The sequence below is a fragment of the Saccopteryx bilineata genome, chromosome 1 (genome assembly GCF_036850765.1).
Source record: "Saccopteryx bilineata isolate mSacBil1 chromosome 1, mSacBil1_pri_phased_curated, whole genome shotgun sequence".
In the NCBI taxonomy this organism is placed as follows: domain Eukaryota; kingdom Metazoa; phylum Chordata; class Mammalia; order Chiroptera; family Emballonuridae; genus Saccopteryx; species Saccopteryx bilineata.
Genome location: NC_089490.1, coordinates 6,752,715 through 6,766,540, shown reverse-complemented (window position 1 = coordinate 6,766,540; position 13,826 = coordinate 6,752,715). Strand labels below are relative to the sequence as shown.

The 13,826-nt window shown below is 56.8% G+C and overlaps 1 protein-coding gene and 1 long non-coding RNA gene across 4 annotated transcripts; one reads left to right on the top strand and one right to left on the bottom strand.

Annotated features, from left to right (window-relative positions):
• Positions 1-45: 45 nt before the first annotated feature.
• On the bottom strand, positions 46-4,840 carry MUC21 (mucin 21, cell surface associated). Its single transcript, XM_066254268.1, has 3 exons — positions 4,515-4,840; positions 748-1,676; positions 46-455 (listed from the first exon to the last, which is right to left on the bottom strand). Exons 1-3 carry the CDS (start codon positions 4,576-4,578, stop codon positions 273-275), a joined length of 1,176 nt encoding a protein of 391 aa, XP_066110365.1. The 5' UTR covers positions 4,579-4,840; the 3' UTR covers positions 46-272.
• Positions 4,841-5,034: 194 nt separating this feature from the next.
• LOC136321995 (uncharacterized) lies at positions 5,035-9,703 on the top strand. 3 transcript variants are annotated; one of them, XR_010728851.1, is made up of 4 exons: positions 5,035-5,527; positions 7,915-8,146; positions 8,707-8,810; positions 9,400-9,703. It is a non-coding gene; the product is annotated as an uncharacterized lncRNA (long non-coding RNA). The 3 variants fall into 3 exon arrangements; XR_010728849.1 differs by lacking the exon at positions 9,400-9,703 and having other exon boundaries at positions 8,707-9,230; XR_010728850.1 differs by lacking the exons at positions 5,035-5,527; positions 9,400-9,703 and adding an exon at positions 6,949-6,992 and having other exon boundaries at positions 8,707-9,230.
• The last annotated feature ends 4,123 nt before the right edge of the window (positions 9,704-13,826 follow it).

Below are 13,826 nucleotides of genomic sequence, written 5' to 3'. Positions count from 1 at the left end.
CCACTCAGGCGCAGGCGCAGACGCGCACACAGGATCTCTCCGCCATTTATTTTGGATGCGTTTATTTCTCAGCTAAACGACCAAGAAGAGCGCCCTCCTCTTTCCAATGTCTGGGAAAAGCAACAGAGAGGGTGTCAGGACCTTCCCCAAGTCTGTCACAGAGCCAGACAAAGCCGGGAGGGGACTCCCGGGACGCATGGAAGGACACTCAGACCCCCAGGCCGGCTTCCCCCACGAAGCACGTGGCACGCTGGCCTCCGCTGCACTCAGGGTCAGTGGTAGCTCCCTCGCATCTCCATGGCTTCTGAGGATACGGGCCTGTTCCAGAACCGCTTAGAGCCCCACCCGGGCCTGTGGTGGGCTCCGTGACTCCCTCCAGGCCCTGGGCCTGCATCGGGGCCGTGGGGGCGGTAGACAGCTGGGTCAACGACATCTCTCAGGGACCAGGGCTTTCTCTAGAAAAAGAAGAGGTGGTGGTTTCAAAATGGTGTCTCCCTCTTCCAAACCTTTACCACGAGCCGCTTCTGGAGCTGTCTCCCCCGCCCACCCGTCTCCCCGGCCTCCAGCCATTTCCCTCTCTTAGCCCCCTGCCCTCCCCCACACACACCGTGACCCGCTCCTCCGCCGGTGCCAGCGGCCTCGTCTCTCCTGTACCTCCCTCCGGGTCTTCCCTCCGCCTGCTGGTCCCCCACCCCCTGCATCCTGGCCGCCCCTCCCTGGGACACTGCCCCGTCCTCAGACACTCACCACACAGAAGAAGAGCCCAGCAAGGAACCCCGCAGCCATCACAACAGAGACCAGAGTGATGAGGAAGATCTCCCACGGCTGCAGGGACCCACTGGGCCTCCCTGTAGTCACCGCGGTGGCAGCACTGGTGCTCGTTCCGTCAGGAGTGGGGCGCGTCCCAGTCGGAGACGGTGCCCCTGAGCCTGTGGTGGCACTGGATACAGGGTTGGAGGCTGTGCTGGGTGCACTGGATGTCACACTGGGTCCACTGGTGGAGGCTGTGCTGGGTGCACTGGATGTCACACTGGGTCCACTGATGGAGGCTGTGCTGGATGCACTGGATGTCACACTGGGTCCACTGATGGAGGCTGTGCTGGGTGCACTGGATGTCACACTGGGTCCACTGATGGAGGCTGTGCTGGATGCACTGGATGTCACACTGGGTCCACTGATGGAGGCTGTGCTGGGTGCACTGGATGTCACACTGGGTCCACTGTTGGAGGCTGTGCTGGGTGCACTGGATGTCACACTGGGTCCACTGTTGGAGGCTGTGCTGGATGCACTGGTGGGGGCTGTGCTGGGTGCACTGGATGTCACACTGGGTCCACTGATGGAGGCTGTGCTGGGTGCACTGGTGGGGGCTGTGCTGGGTGCACTGGATGTCACACTGGGTCCACTGTTGGAGGCTGTGCTGGGTGCACTGGATGTCACACTGGGTCCACTGTTGGAGGCTGTGCTGGGTGTACTGGTGGGGGCTGTGCTGGGTGCACTGGTGGGGGCTGTGCTGGGTGCACTGGATGTCACACGGGGTCCACTGATGGAGGCTGTGCTGGGTGCACTGGTGGGGGCTGTGATGGGTGCACTGGTGGGGGCTGTGCTGGGTGCACTGGATGTCACACTGGGTGCACTGGATGTCACACTGGGTGCACTGGTGGAGGCTGTGCTGGCCCCTGTTGGAATTGAGCTGAGTTTAGTGCTGGAGGCTCTGCTGGTGCTACTAGAGGTTACAGTGGATGTGCTAGGACCACTGAGGGTTACACCCGGTGACGATAAATGATAGCAAATATATATGTGTGTATTGAGCACATATGCTTTCTCCTTAATGCTCACACAGGCCTATGATATAGATACTATTGTTTTTTGTGTGTGTGCGTGACAGAGACACAGAGAGAGAGACAGGGACAGACAGGAAGGGAGAGAGATGAGGAGCATCAATTCTTTGTTGTGGCTCCTTAGTTCTTCACTGATTGCTTTCTCATATGTGCCTTGACCAGGGGGCTACAGCAGAGCAAGTGACCCCTTGCTCAAGCCAGTGACCTTGGGCTCAAGCCAGCGACCATGGGGTCATGTCTATAATTCCACACTCAAGCCAGCGACCCCACACTCAAGCCAGTGACCTCGGGGGTTTCGAACCTGGGTCCCCTGCGTCCCAAGTTCTATCCACTGCGCCACCTCCTGGTCAGGCTAGATATTAGTACAGGGGTCCCCAAACTACGGCCCGCGGGCCACATGCGGCCCCCTGAGGCCATTTATCCGGCCCCCGCCGCACTTCTGGAAGGGTACCTCTTTCATTGGTGGTCAGTGAGAGGAGCATAGTTCCCATTGAAATACTGGTCAGTTTGTTGATTTAAATTTACTTGTTCTTTATTTTAAATATTGTATTTGCTCCCATTTTGTTTTTTACTTTAAAATAAGATATGTGCAGTGTGCATAGGGATTTGTTCATAGTTTTTTTTTATAGTCCGGCCCTCCAACGGTCTGAGGGACAGTGAACTGGCCCCCTGTGTAAAAAGTTTGGGGACCCCTGTACTAGTATGATCACCAGCTCAGGCAAAGACATTGAGGCGGGGGCGGGGCGGGGCAGCCAGCCCAGGGTTATGTGGCTGGTGGGCAGTAGAACGGGCCTGTGGACCAGGATGTTGAGCCTGAGCCTCCTCCTCCCCCCGCCCCCGCCCTGCCCCTGCCCCGCCCCCACACTGGGGTCTCCAGTCCTAATTCTCCTGGCGGTAAAGCTCATTTCCAACTCTGCTCTACACGGTCTGGCCCTGATTACAACGACTATAAAGGCATTGTGGGACCCAGGTGAGGCCAGTGCACCCCGATCTATTCGTTCGTAAAGTAGTGTTGCTCCCTTTTTCTCGGAAGCTATTTCTCAGCGTGTCATTCAGAAAACACCGACATTAGGATCACCTGGAGAGCTTGTTGAGAAAAAAAGGATTCCCACACAAACCACTACAGACGAGACATGAGTCAGAGCCCGAGGCGGGGCCCGGGCGTCCGACTCTGCTGAAGGGGTGAGTGATTCTATTTGCAGAAAGGCGCCAGGGGCTTCCCGGCCTCCGTGGCAGACGCAGCACGGGTTCCTTGTGGATCCAGTGTCTCAGCTTTCCCGGGACCATGGGCCGTCCATCCCGCGGGAACGGGGAAGCTGTCTGACCTCCCTGGTGGCTCAGCCGGAGCGGAGACCCTGCCTGTTTTCTGTCCCCCGCAGCCGAAGGACAGACAGGCTCGGACGGCTGCCCAGGGCCTGCCTTTCTTTCTCTCACTGTGACTCATTTTACTACCAACTGGGACGGGAGTGCCCATCACCCCACTCTGCCCGTGGATATATTTTCCTCAGTCTTAATGTGAACTAACATAGGATTAGAGTATAGCGATTTGGGGAAGGTCCCCAAATTCTGCAATGGGATGCAAATTGGGGTGAAGATCAGAATCGTGATCTTGGTGAAGAGGAAACTGAGACGGACCAGAAGCGGAGGTGACAGGTGGAAGAGAGAGTGGGCCTGGCCTGAGAGGTTCTGGGGAACAGACGAGTCCAGCTGGGAAGAGGGCTCATTTTATTCAACGTGATGAATTCTCGAAGGGGTCATGCTTTCCGGTTGGGCAACAGGAGATGGCCCACGGAGGGTCTGAGTCTCAGGGCTATGGGAACAGGGTGGGAACCAGCTTTTTTACTTTTCTTTTCTAAGTGAGAGGAGGGGACACAGAGAGAAAGACTTCTCTGCATGTGCCCCAACTGGGATCCACCCGGCAACCCTGTCCTAGGGCCCATGCTCACAACCGAGCTATTTTTAGCTCTGAGGCAGAGGCTCCACTGAGCCGTCCTCAGCACCTGGGGCCAATGCGCTTGAGCCAATCGAGCCATGGCTGGTGGGAGGTGAAGAGAAAGAGAGAAAGGGGAGGTGGAGGGTGGAGAAGCAGACGGTCACTTCTCCTATGTGCCCTGACCAGGAATCGAACCCCAGGACTTCCACATGCTGGGCCGATGCTCTACCACTGAGCCAACCGGCCAGAGCCAAAGGCGGAAATCAGCTTTGACTCTTGAATCCTGTTCCCCTCAATCTGAGGTTGATGTAGGCTGATGTAAATCAGGTTAGAAACAGGAGAGGAATTAAGTTTGTAGAATGTCAATGAGTGATAGTGTAAAAAAAAAAAAAACAACTAGTCCACTCTTCTTATTCTTAATGTTTCACACGCCCTTCCAGCCATATCACCCGGGTCATTGCCATTTTATAGACGCAGGAACCGATCCACCGAGGTGGTCAACAGCTCACTCAAACAGCACAGGGAACAGATGGGGGCTGCGATCCCCACGCAGGCACTCGGACCCGGTTTTAACACCGTCCCCTGATTGCCTGCCTGGTGATTGGCTGTTAGACGGAAGTGATCGGAGTAAGACAGCGGTGACCAGGCAGGGGACACCCAGAGCTACTGTAGTAGCGGTCACCATCTCCACAGTCCCCCAAAGGTTCTCAGCCCCCCCCCCAACTTGGAATAAAATCACTCACCATGTTTTAAAAGCAGGAGGTGCAATAGTAACCAACACTTAAGGGGAATGCTGCCTCTCTGCATCTCGACCTGCCTCTGGGTGGGTGGCCGGAGGGCACGCTGGCTGGAGCCCCAGATGTGGCCACGACCTGGAAGGCAAGGAGCAGCAGTCCTCAGAAATAGGAGAGTCCCAGGCGAAGAGACGAGGGCTGGAGCTGTCGGCCGCCTGGGTCTCCTGTGCGTGCGTGCGTTCTCGGGGAGAACCGTGAGCCCGGGCGCAGGTGAGAGAGAGCGGGTGCCTGGGATCCTGAGCCTTCCCTCCGGGGCGATGCTGTTGCCTCTTTCTCTACCATGGACGCGCTGCGGGGGCCTTTATAGCCTCCTGTGAGCCGGGGAGGAGCTGGGACAGTTGACTTGCTCTTCTGTCAGCGCTGAGCCGCTAACAAAAACAATGCTGAGCCTGGGAAGGAATGGACTAGGGGTCAAGAGGAAGGTAAAAAATTAGAATGACATGATCACACTAGACAGGGCTCTGGGCTGGGCCGCAGCAGGAAGTAGAATGGGACCAGGAGATCAAGGTTGTCAGAGTGGAAGGGACCCACCCCTCGGAGGCAGGAATGGGGCCAGAAACCTGTTCTCCTTCTGTTTCCCGGCCAGGCAGTCCCGGGTGCCGGCTTGAGCAAGGATGCAGCCCTAATGGCCTGAGCTAAGGGGGCAAGGCTCCACATTTCTCAAAACAGGAATGAGCCCTGCTGGTCTGCAGTGGGCATTCAGCAATGTGCAGCGAGTGAACGGGGGAGAGAGACCCAGGGCTCAATGCAGTCACCTCTGCAGTCCCTCAGGCCTGGGGGTGTGGGGAGGCTGCTAATGTCCGAGAACAAGCCACCGGCCCTGGCCAAGCGGTCCGGTTGGTTACGGCCATCTCCCAACATGCTGAGGTTGCGGGTTCAATCCCCGGTCAGGGCACAGACAAGAATCACCCCACGACGGCCTGAACAGGTGGAAGGACAAGTCGGCTTACTGTAGTCTAAACGTAAGTAATATTCTCCTCTTTTCCAAAACAACACAAGGACCTCGGCACGCTTTCATTCTTATGACCCATCTCCCAACTCATACCCTCCTGTTATTGAGTATTGTAATTCTGTCTTGGGTTTGAGAGATTACTGTTGTCTGCTCACACACCCTAAGCCAGAACATGGTCACACACTGGACACTCGGCTTCAGAAGAGACCGGGCAATACGCCCTCTGGGTGGACGGACACATACGTGCCTCAACCAAAACTTGAGGATGCTGTCGTTGCGATGGAGCGTGGGTGTCAGCGCACCACCTGAGCCCACCACACACACCTGAGCCCACCTGCCTCACATTCTGTGCTTGCTCGCTCCCGCACACCCCACTTCCCGTGGATCTGATCCTGCGGCTCGGTTCCCTCTCCTCTCCTGCTGGCTCTCGCTCCCGGTGTGTTTCCCTCTGCCAGCGAGAGTTGTGACCACGAATTTGTTTTTCTTGTGACGTCATCTGGAGAAGTCCCTGGAAGCCTGAGATGAACGTCTGATCGTCCACTGAGAAAGTGCGCGGTTGGGTCAAGCGTAGGGAGGCGTTCCCATGTGAGGCTTCTTTTAAATTAAATGGTAGGCTTGAGTTTTTTTTATTAATTACTCATGATGTGGGACTGCCAACCTTGTGAAGTGTTATGGTTACAGCTGTTCCTCAAGACACGCCCCCCCACACCAAGGTTAGAGACAGGCAACCGTACCTATACAGTTCCTGAGGGGAGGTGGGAATTTCCAGGTTGCATGCGCTCTTCCGGAAGGCTTCCCATGAATTGCCGGCGTCCCCACCTTGGCTGCTGCTATTAAAGGTCAAGTGCACCGGGCTTGACCGGTCCGTGGTTTCAGTCCTGTCATTCCTCCTTGAGTTCCTAACTTAGTCTTTCGTTTCAGCATTCCTGGCTGTCCTGCCCACTCCCTGATTCCTTTAAGAAGGCTTTCTAGGCCTGACCTGTGGTGGCGCAGTGGATCAAGCATCGACCTAGAACACTGAGGTCGCTGGTTCAAAACCCTGGGCTTGCCTGGTCAAGGCACATATGGGAGTTGGTGCTTCCTGCTCCTCCCCCCCTTCTCTCTCTCTCTCTCTCTCTCTCTCTCTCATCTCTAAAATGAATAAATAAATAAAAAATTTAAAAAAAAAAGAAGGCTTTCTAGCCCACCGTTTTCAGCTTTTCAGGGTATTATTTTAAGTCAAGGTTCCTCGCCCCTTAAGGAGCCAAAAACTCAACTTCTCATTTGTTTTTTGTTTTTGTTTTTGTTTTTGTTTTTTTTTTGAGAAATAAAGGGTGGTGTCTTTAAAGGTACCATCATGGCGTTTGGCATAGAATAAGCACGTGACAACAAAGGACAAAAGAAAGAGAGGAAAGCATAAATATCTAGATTCCAAGTGGAAGAAACTGGGAGGAAACACAGCACAAGGGGGAAGGTCCTTCCCAGAGACGGAGGAGGTTGGAGGGCGTGGAGCAGTTCCACGGGGGGTCCCTGCCTGCCCGGGAGGCTCCACGGGGGGTCCCTGCCTGCCAGGGCGGCTCCACGGGGTCCCTACCTGCCCGGGGCGGCTCCACGGGGTCCCTGCCTGCCCGGGGCGGCTCCACGGGGGTCCCTGCCTGCCCGGGCGGCTCCACGGGGTCCCTGCCTGCCCCACGGGGTCCCTGCCTGCCGGGGCGGCTCCACGGGGTCTCTGCCTGCCGGGGCGGCTCCACGGGGTCCCTACCTGCCCGGGGCGGCTCCACGGGGGGTCCCTGCCTGCCTGGGCGGCTCCACGGGGTCCCTGCCTGCGGGGGCGGCTCCATGGGGTCTCTGCCTGCCCGGGGCGGCTCCACGGGGTCTCTGCCTGCCCGGGAGGCTCCACGGGGTCCCTGCCTGCCCCACGGGGTCCCTGCCTGCCGGGGGCGGCTCCACGGGGTCCCTGCCTGCCCCACGGGGTCCCTGCCTGCTGGGGGCGGCTCCACGGGGTCTCTGCCTGCCCGGGAGGCTCCACGGGGTCTCTGCCTGCCCGGGCGGCTCCACGGGGTCCCTGCCTGCGGGGGCGGCTCCACGGGGTCCCTGCCTGCCGGGGCGGCTCCGCGGGGTCCCTGCCTGCCGGGGGCGGCTCCGCGGGGTCCCTGCCTGCGGGGGTGGCTCCACGGGGTCCCTGCCTGCCCGGGCGGCTCCACGGGGTCCCTGCCTGCCGGGGCGGCTCCACGGGGTCCCTGCCTGCCCGGGCGGCTCCACGGGTCCCTGCCTGCCCGGGCGGCTCCACGGGGTCTCTGCCTGCCGGGTTTGGAGGGTCTGAAGCTGCAAACCTGAACTGAGGTTACCTGGACTTGCCGGGCGACCATGTCACAGGTGTGTGAGTGTTGTACACCTGAAACTCATGTCATGTTATAGGTCAGCTGTACTTCATTTAAAAATAAAAAGGAAGAACGGACAACAGATCCGTGAAGATCAGGTTGCCCACACGCGCTCGCAGAATGCCCGCTGCGTACCTTTCACCATCTCCTCCACGGTCAGACCTCAAGCCTGGCGTTAGTAGAGGTGACCTCCCACTGCTTCTGAAATCTGCCCCTTCAAACGGCCACAAAAGCCATGCCCACAGCTGGGGTCCTGGAAATGTCAACTGGTAATGTTTGCCAAGATAATCCTTGATGTGAGACCATGTTTTTCTTTTTCTTTCTTTCTTTTTCTTTCTTTTTTTTTCTTTTCTTTCTTTTTTTCTTCCCTTCTTTCTTTCTCTCTCTCTTCCTTTCTTCCTTCATTCGTTTCTTTTTTAGCAAGAATGAGAGAGGAAGAGAGAGAGATGAGAAGCATCAAGTCATAGTTGTGTCACTTTAGTTGTTCATTGATTGCTTTCTCAGATGTGCCTTGACCGGGGGGCTCCAGCTGAGCCAGTGACCCCTTGCTCAAGCCAGCAACCATGGGGTCAAGTCAGTAACCTTTGGTTTCAAGCCAGCAACCTGGAGGTTTCACACCTGGGACCTCAGAGACCCGGGGTGATGCTCTATCCACTGCGCCATCACCGGTCAGGCATGAGACTGTGTTTCAATGAAGGAGAGGTCCCTGGTGTGAAAGTCTTCTTTTCAGAATCCAGTAAGACAGGTGTTGTGCCCATTTTTCTGTGGAAGTCTTAGAAATGCACCCAACAGTGTGTTTAACATTCTCTGTTGTTTTTTCCTTTTTTAGACTGAAGATTTTCACAAAGACTATGAAAGGATGGCCATTTTCCCCTGTTTAAGAAATAATCTTACTACTGCTCTGAGCGTGCTTTTTGTTGTTCTCATTACAAAGTGAGTCGATAAACTGGCCTTGCTCTGACCTTTTTATAAAATGAAGAACGTCGCGCGCGATTCACGGACTCTCGGGGGAGATTTCTGACACCCTCCCCTCAGTGTCCCCTTCAGAAACAGACGTTTTTCAGACCCCAAAGCGCATGACGGCAGCGCGGTCTCACTCTAGTTGAGCCAGGCGCTGACGCGTTAGCCCGCGGGGCCTGCGCTGCACCCCGGCTCCCTGTAACACGCCGCCCCTTGCGCAGGTCCTGGACCCGCCTCCGGTGCCCCCGTGCGGAGAGGCTCCCGGAAGGTAGCCGGCAGCCCGCGGGGCCTGCGCTGCACCCCGGCTCCCTGTAACACGCCGCCCCTTGCGCAGGTCCTGGACCCGCCTCCGGTGCCCCCCGTGCGGAGAGGCTCCCGGAAGGTAGCCGGCAGCCCGCGGGGCCTGCGCTGCACCCCGGCTCCCTGTAACACGCCGCCCCTTGCGCAGGTCCTGGACCCGCCTCCGGTGCCCCCCGTGCGGAGAGGCTCCCGGAAGGTAGCCGGCAGCCCGCGGGGCCTGCGCTGCACCCCGGCTCCCTGTAACACGCCGCCCCTTGCGCAGGTCCTGGACCCGCCTCCGGCGCCCCCGTGCGGAGAGGCTCCCGGAAGGTAGCCGGCAGCCCACGTTCGCCAGATTTGACAGACGCCCGCGATGTAAAGCCTGGTTCAGAGCTCTCCTCAGTCACTCTGAGTCTCCGTCTTCTCTCGGTTACTGATCTAAATACCACGTGCTCTCTAGCCCAGCTCGCCCATACGGTGGCAGAGATATTGTCCCCTATTCTGGCCGGCAGAGGGCAGATTAATCTTGTCCGCTTGATGGCCTTTTTTGGAAGCACTTCCAGACCCATTTGATGGACATCACTGCCTTTTCCCCTAATATATTCTTTTCTTTGTGTGTGTGGTTTGTTTTGTTGTGGGGTTTGTTTTGTTTTGTATTTCCCTGAAGTGAGAAGCAGGGGGGAGGCAGACAGACAGACTCCCGCATGTGCCCGACCGGGATCCACCCGGCATGCCCACCAGGGGGCGATGCTCTTGCCCCTCTGGGGCATTGCTCTGTAGCAACTGGAGCCATTCTAGCGCCTGAGGCAGAGGCCATGGAGCCATCCTCAGTGCCCGGGGCCAACTTAGCTCCAGTGGAGCCTTGGCTGTGGGAGGGGAAGAGAGAGAGAGAGAAAGGAGAGGGGAAAGTGTTGAGAAGCAGATGGGCACTTCTCCTGTGTGCCCTGGCTGGGAGTTGAACCCAAGACTTCCACAGCCAGGCCAACGCTCTACTGCTGAGCCAACCGGTCAGGGCCCTAATGTTTTCTTTTCTACAGCGTCCTCTATTGCCTGGTTCATGGTCATACCCCCTCCTCCCCTCCACAGCCTCCTCAGCAGTCTGGTCTGTGATCCACTTCGTGGCTACTGCTCTGTGGCCTCTCCCACGTCCAGCATGCCGCTGTGGTTCACGCCATCGCCACCCTCGTGGCCAAGGCTCAGCTCGTAGCCACTCCATGGCTCACTCCACACCCAAAGCCACGGGCTCCTCCACGGACCAGTTCATTTCCCGAGCTGTGGGACATTCCAGACCCTCATCCTGTGTCCAGATCTGGACAAAGGCCGAGGCGTGGCCATGGAGGTTATCGTGTCTGTTTATCAGCGGGAAAGAACATCCTCTGAAAGAGCCAAAACAAACCAGCAAACGAACAAGAAATAACGTTATTAGAGTGGCCTCTTCCATCCGTATCATTAAACCTTCCTGGACTGTCAAACATCACAAATTTGCACTTAGCAATACTCTTTTTTTTTTTTTTTTTCCTCTGTTCTCTTTCATTCTTTTGGTGGGTGTGCTATTGCGGCTTCTCTTCCCACTGCTTGTGCATACAGTCCCCTGAGCACGGGGCCGCCCTGACCCTCGGTGGCCGCCCTGACCGGTGGCTCGCTGCCTTGGTGAGGTCGTGTGCCGCTAGGCTTTTAGACAAGGGTAAGTCCACACCACACACCTGTACGCAGGGGTAGCGTCTCCCAGAAACAGGGAGTCTTCTGTCGTGTGAACCAACCAACCAACCTGTCGGTGAAAACAGGTCAGAATATAAAGGAAAGTTCATAACAGAGTCAGAACAGTTCGCCCGGGCTGGGCAGGTCTTGGCAGGGCGGGGCCGAAGGAAACGAACGACTCAGCTGCTAGAAATGTGCCACAGTTTGAACTGGGTGGTGGTTTCTAGAGGTGTGTACACATTTTCAAATGAATCAAGCTGTACGCTTGAGATTCATGCACTTCCTAAAGTTATACTTCAATTAAAAAAAAAAAAGATTTGCAGGGAGCTGAAGGCCTGCTGGTCGGCCAGGCCTTGAACGCCGCGCTGAGAGCGCAGGCTCTGCGCAGGCGCATTAGAGCCGCCTGCCGCCTCGTCCGCGTCTGCAGAAAGGTGCGTCGGTCTCCGCCAGGTAACAGGTGTGCGCGCCCTTTGCAAAGGTGGGTCAGCGGAGCTAAGGGGACGCGGCGCTCGTGCACTCTTGGCTCCGGACCTCACACCTAGTCAACAGTTCACCACATGCTAAGTTATGATTAAACCTTGATCCTAAACCCGGGAAGGGCTCGCTCACGGCTGGTGAGTCCTCACTTTGTTCTCACCATAGAGAGGGATCCAGAGCATCTGAAAGAAGGAACTCAAGTAAGTTGATGATGGCCCTGGCCGGAGAGCTCAGTGGGTTAGAGCATCATCATCGCCCATGCGCTGAGCTCGCCGGATCGATTCCTGGTCAGGGCACGTGCGGGAACAGAGGGGTGTGTCTGCCTCCCTTCCTCTCTCTCTAAAATCAATAAATAAAAAATGGAAGGAAGGAGGAAGGAAGGAAGGAGGAAGGAAGGAAGGGGAAAAACTCAACTAAGTTGATTGTAAGTTACGCCAACAATGAGTTGGCTGGTGTGTGAAATTTTCATTTATTTGTTCTGTATTTACTCTGACTCATCCTATAAATGGTAGAGACCACTTACAGGAACACACACGGCCGAAGTGGGAAAATAGGAATATATATATATATATTAAAACAGAACAAGAAAACTGCATCAGAATGGGAGATTAAGAGCAGGGTGGAGAAGAGACTGCAGAAATGTGGGCAGCGGCCGGCCCGGGCTGTCACAGCCACCCCGGGACAACTGACAGCAGGGCTCCGGGCTGGATGCAGGCCAGGGCTCAGGGCCCCAGAATCCTCCTAGGCCACAGCCACGGCCACGGTGAGCGTCCTGTGGCTTCTGTCCTCGCTGAGGCCATTTCCTTGTTACCTGCCCTTAGCCGTTAAGGATGTATTTTGAAATTTCCAAACTATTTGGGCCGTGCTAAGAGGTACTTAGAAAAGTGAATTACTTTTCACTGGGGTAAAGTTATAAAAGGGCAGGAAAAGAGCGCCCCCTCCCCCCTCCCCGGCCCAGAAATCGCGGGCAGTGTCCTCTGTAGTGGACGTGGAGAGCCTGCGGGGCCCAGAGCTCATCGTTTCTGGAGACCCTGTATGGATCCTCCCGTTTCTGGAGACCCTGTATGGATCCTCCCGGCAGCTGAACCAGAGACAGGCTTCCTGCCCCTCCCCCATCCTCCCAACTCTCGCGGGCCCCCACTTCTCCTTTCTTCCCTTTTTTTCATACTTCTTGCTACATCTACCTTTTGCATTTTCCATCTCTCTCCTTCCCATGGTCTTTATATTATCCTACGAGAGAAAGTAAAAACCAGACGGAGAAAGTCACCGTCTACCCTGCCATTCGTCAGCTGGATGACGACCTGGGATGCAGGAGGGACAGGGACAGGGACAGGGCCAGCTGCAGGTTCACGCAGAGAGTGTCCCTCCAGGACACGCTGTGGCTGGACAGCATCGCTGCAGTCCCTTCTGCCACAGCCAGCTCGGCCGGGGCGGGGGCGGTGCACGAGAGGAGGGCGCTGCAGGACTTAAGAAAAAAAAACCACACAAGACACAACGTAGAGAAAAGATGGGTCCAGGGCCCTCCCAGCCTCCAGGACTGAGAGCCCAGATCTCTGCAGCCTCATCGTATTTATTGGTCTCTTTACTCATCAAGCAGATGAGCAGGGCCTGGGTCACATTAGTCTAGAATGGGTTCAGGTGCAGAGAAGGATGACCGCCCGGTGCCCCCAGGCATGTCGGAAAATGGCCACAGGGATCAGCTGCTTCCTATAAACAGAGTAGAGCTTGCCAGGGCGGCGTTCCGCCCCCACAGGACTTGGTGTCCCGAAGTCCGCACCCAGGACCTGTCTCAGGGCTGCAGTTGAATCTCCCTGCCCTTTTCCCACACCTCCCACACCTTCCTGCACAGTCGGTGGAAGATGTGGGCTTCAGAATCACAGACCGTCGCAGAATTGCTGTTTGAAATTATATCAGCGAGAAGGAAATATCCCCGTCTGGTCTGGGAACACCTCAGTGACTTTGACGCAGAAACGCAGCCCCGATTTCCAGCCCAGGGGCGGACAAGGCGCTTCTGAATACGCCCACGTCGACCTCAACCTGGCCGTTGCCATTGGAGCCGGGTCCACGTCGCAGGCCGGGCTCTGTGGACCCTGCCGCCTCGCCCTGCTTAGCTTTGGGCTTACCCAAACCCTGCTCCACGAACGTCACCAACCCTCCTCGCTGCCCCTGACTGCGAGGACTCTCTTCCTTACTTTCATAACCCTGGTGCACGGTGTCCCTCGTGGCCACCAGCCGGTCACTCTGCTGAGAGGAGAGAGGTTGCTTCTGCTGCTCCTCTGTCGCGGGCTCCGATAAACGTGACTCCACGCAACGCCCTCTCCTGAGCAACCCCTCCCCTCGCTCCCCCCCCCCCGCCATCTCTCTGCCAGGTGGGCTTCCCCCTCTCCCCCCACACAGTGACTCGACAAAAACCCAGTCCCACTGATAAGCCAGCACCGGCCACAGTGGCACCAGACAGAGGAGGAGGACGGCCAAGGCTGCAAGGGTCCGCTGCTTTAGTCACATGTGCTGGCGTGTGGCTCTCGTGAGCCGTGT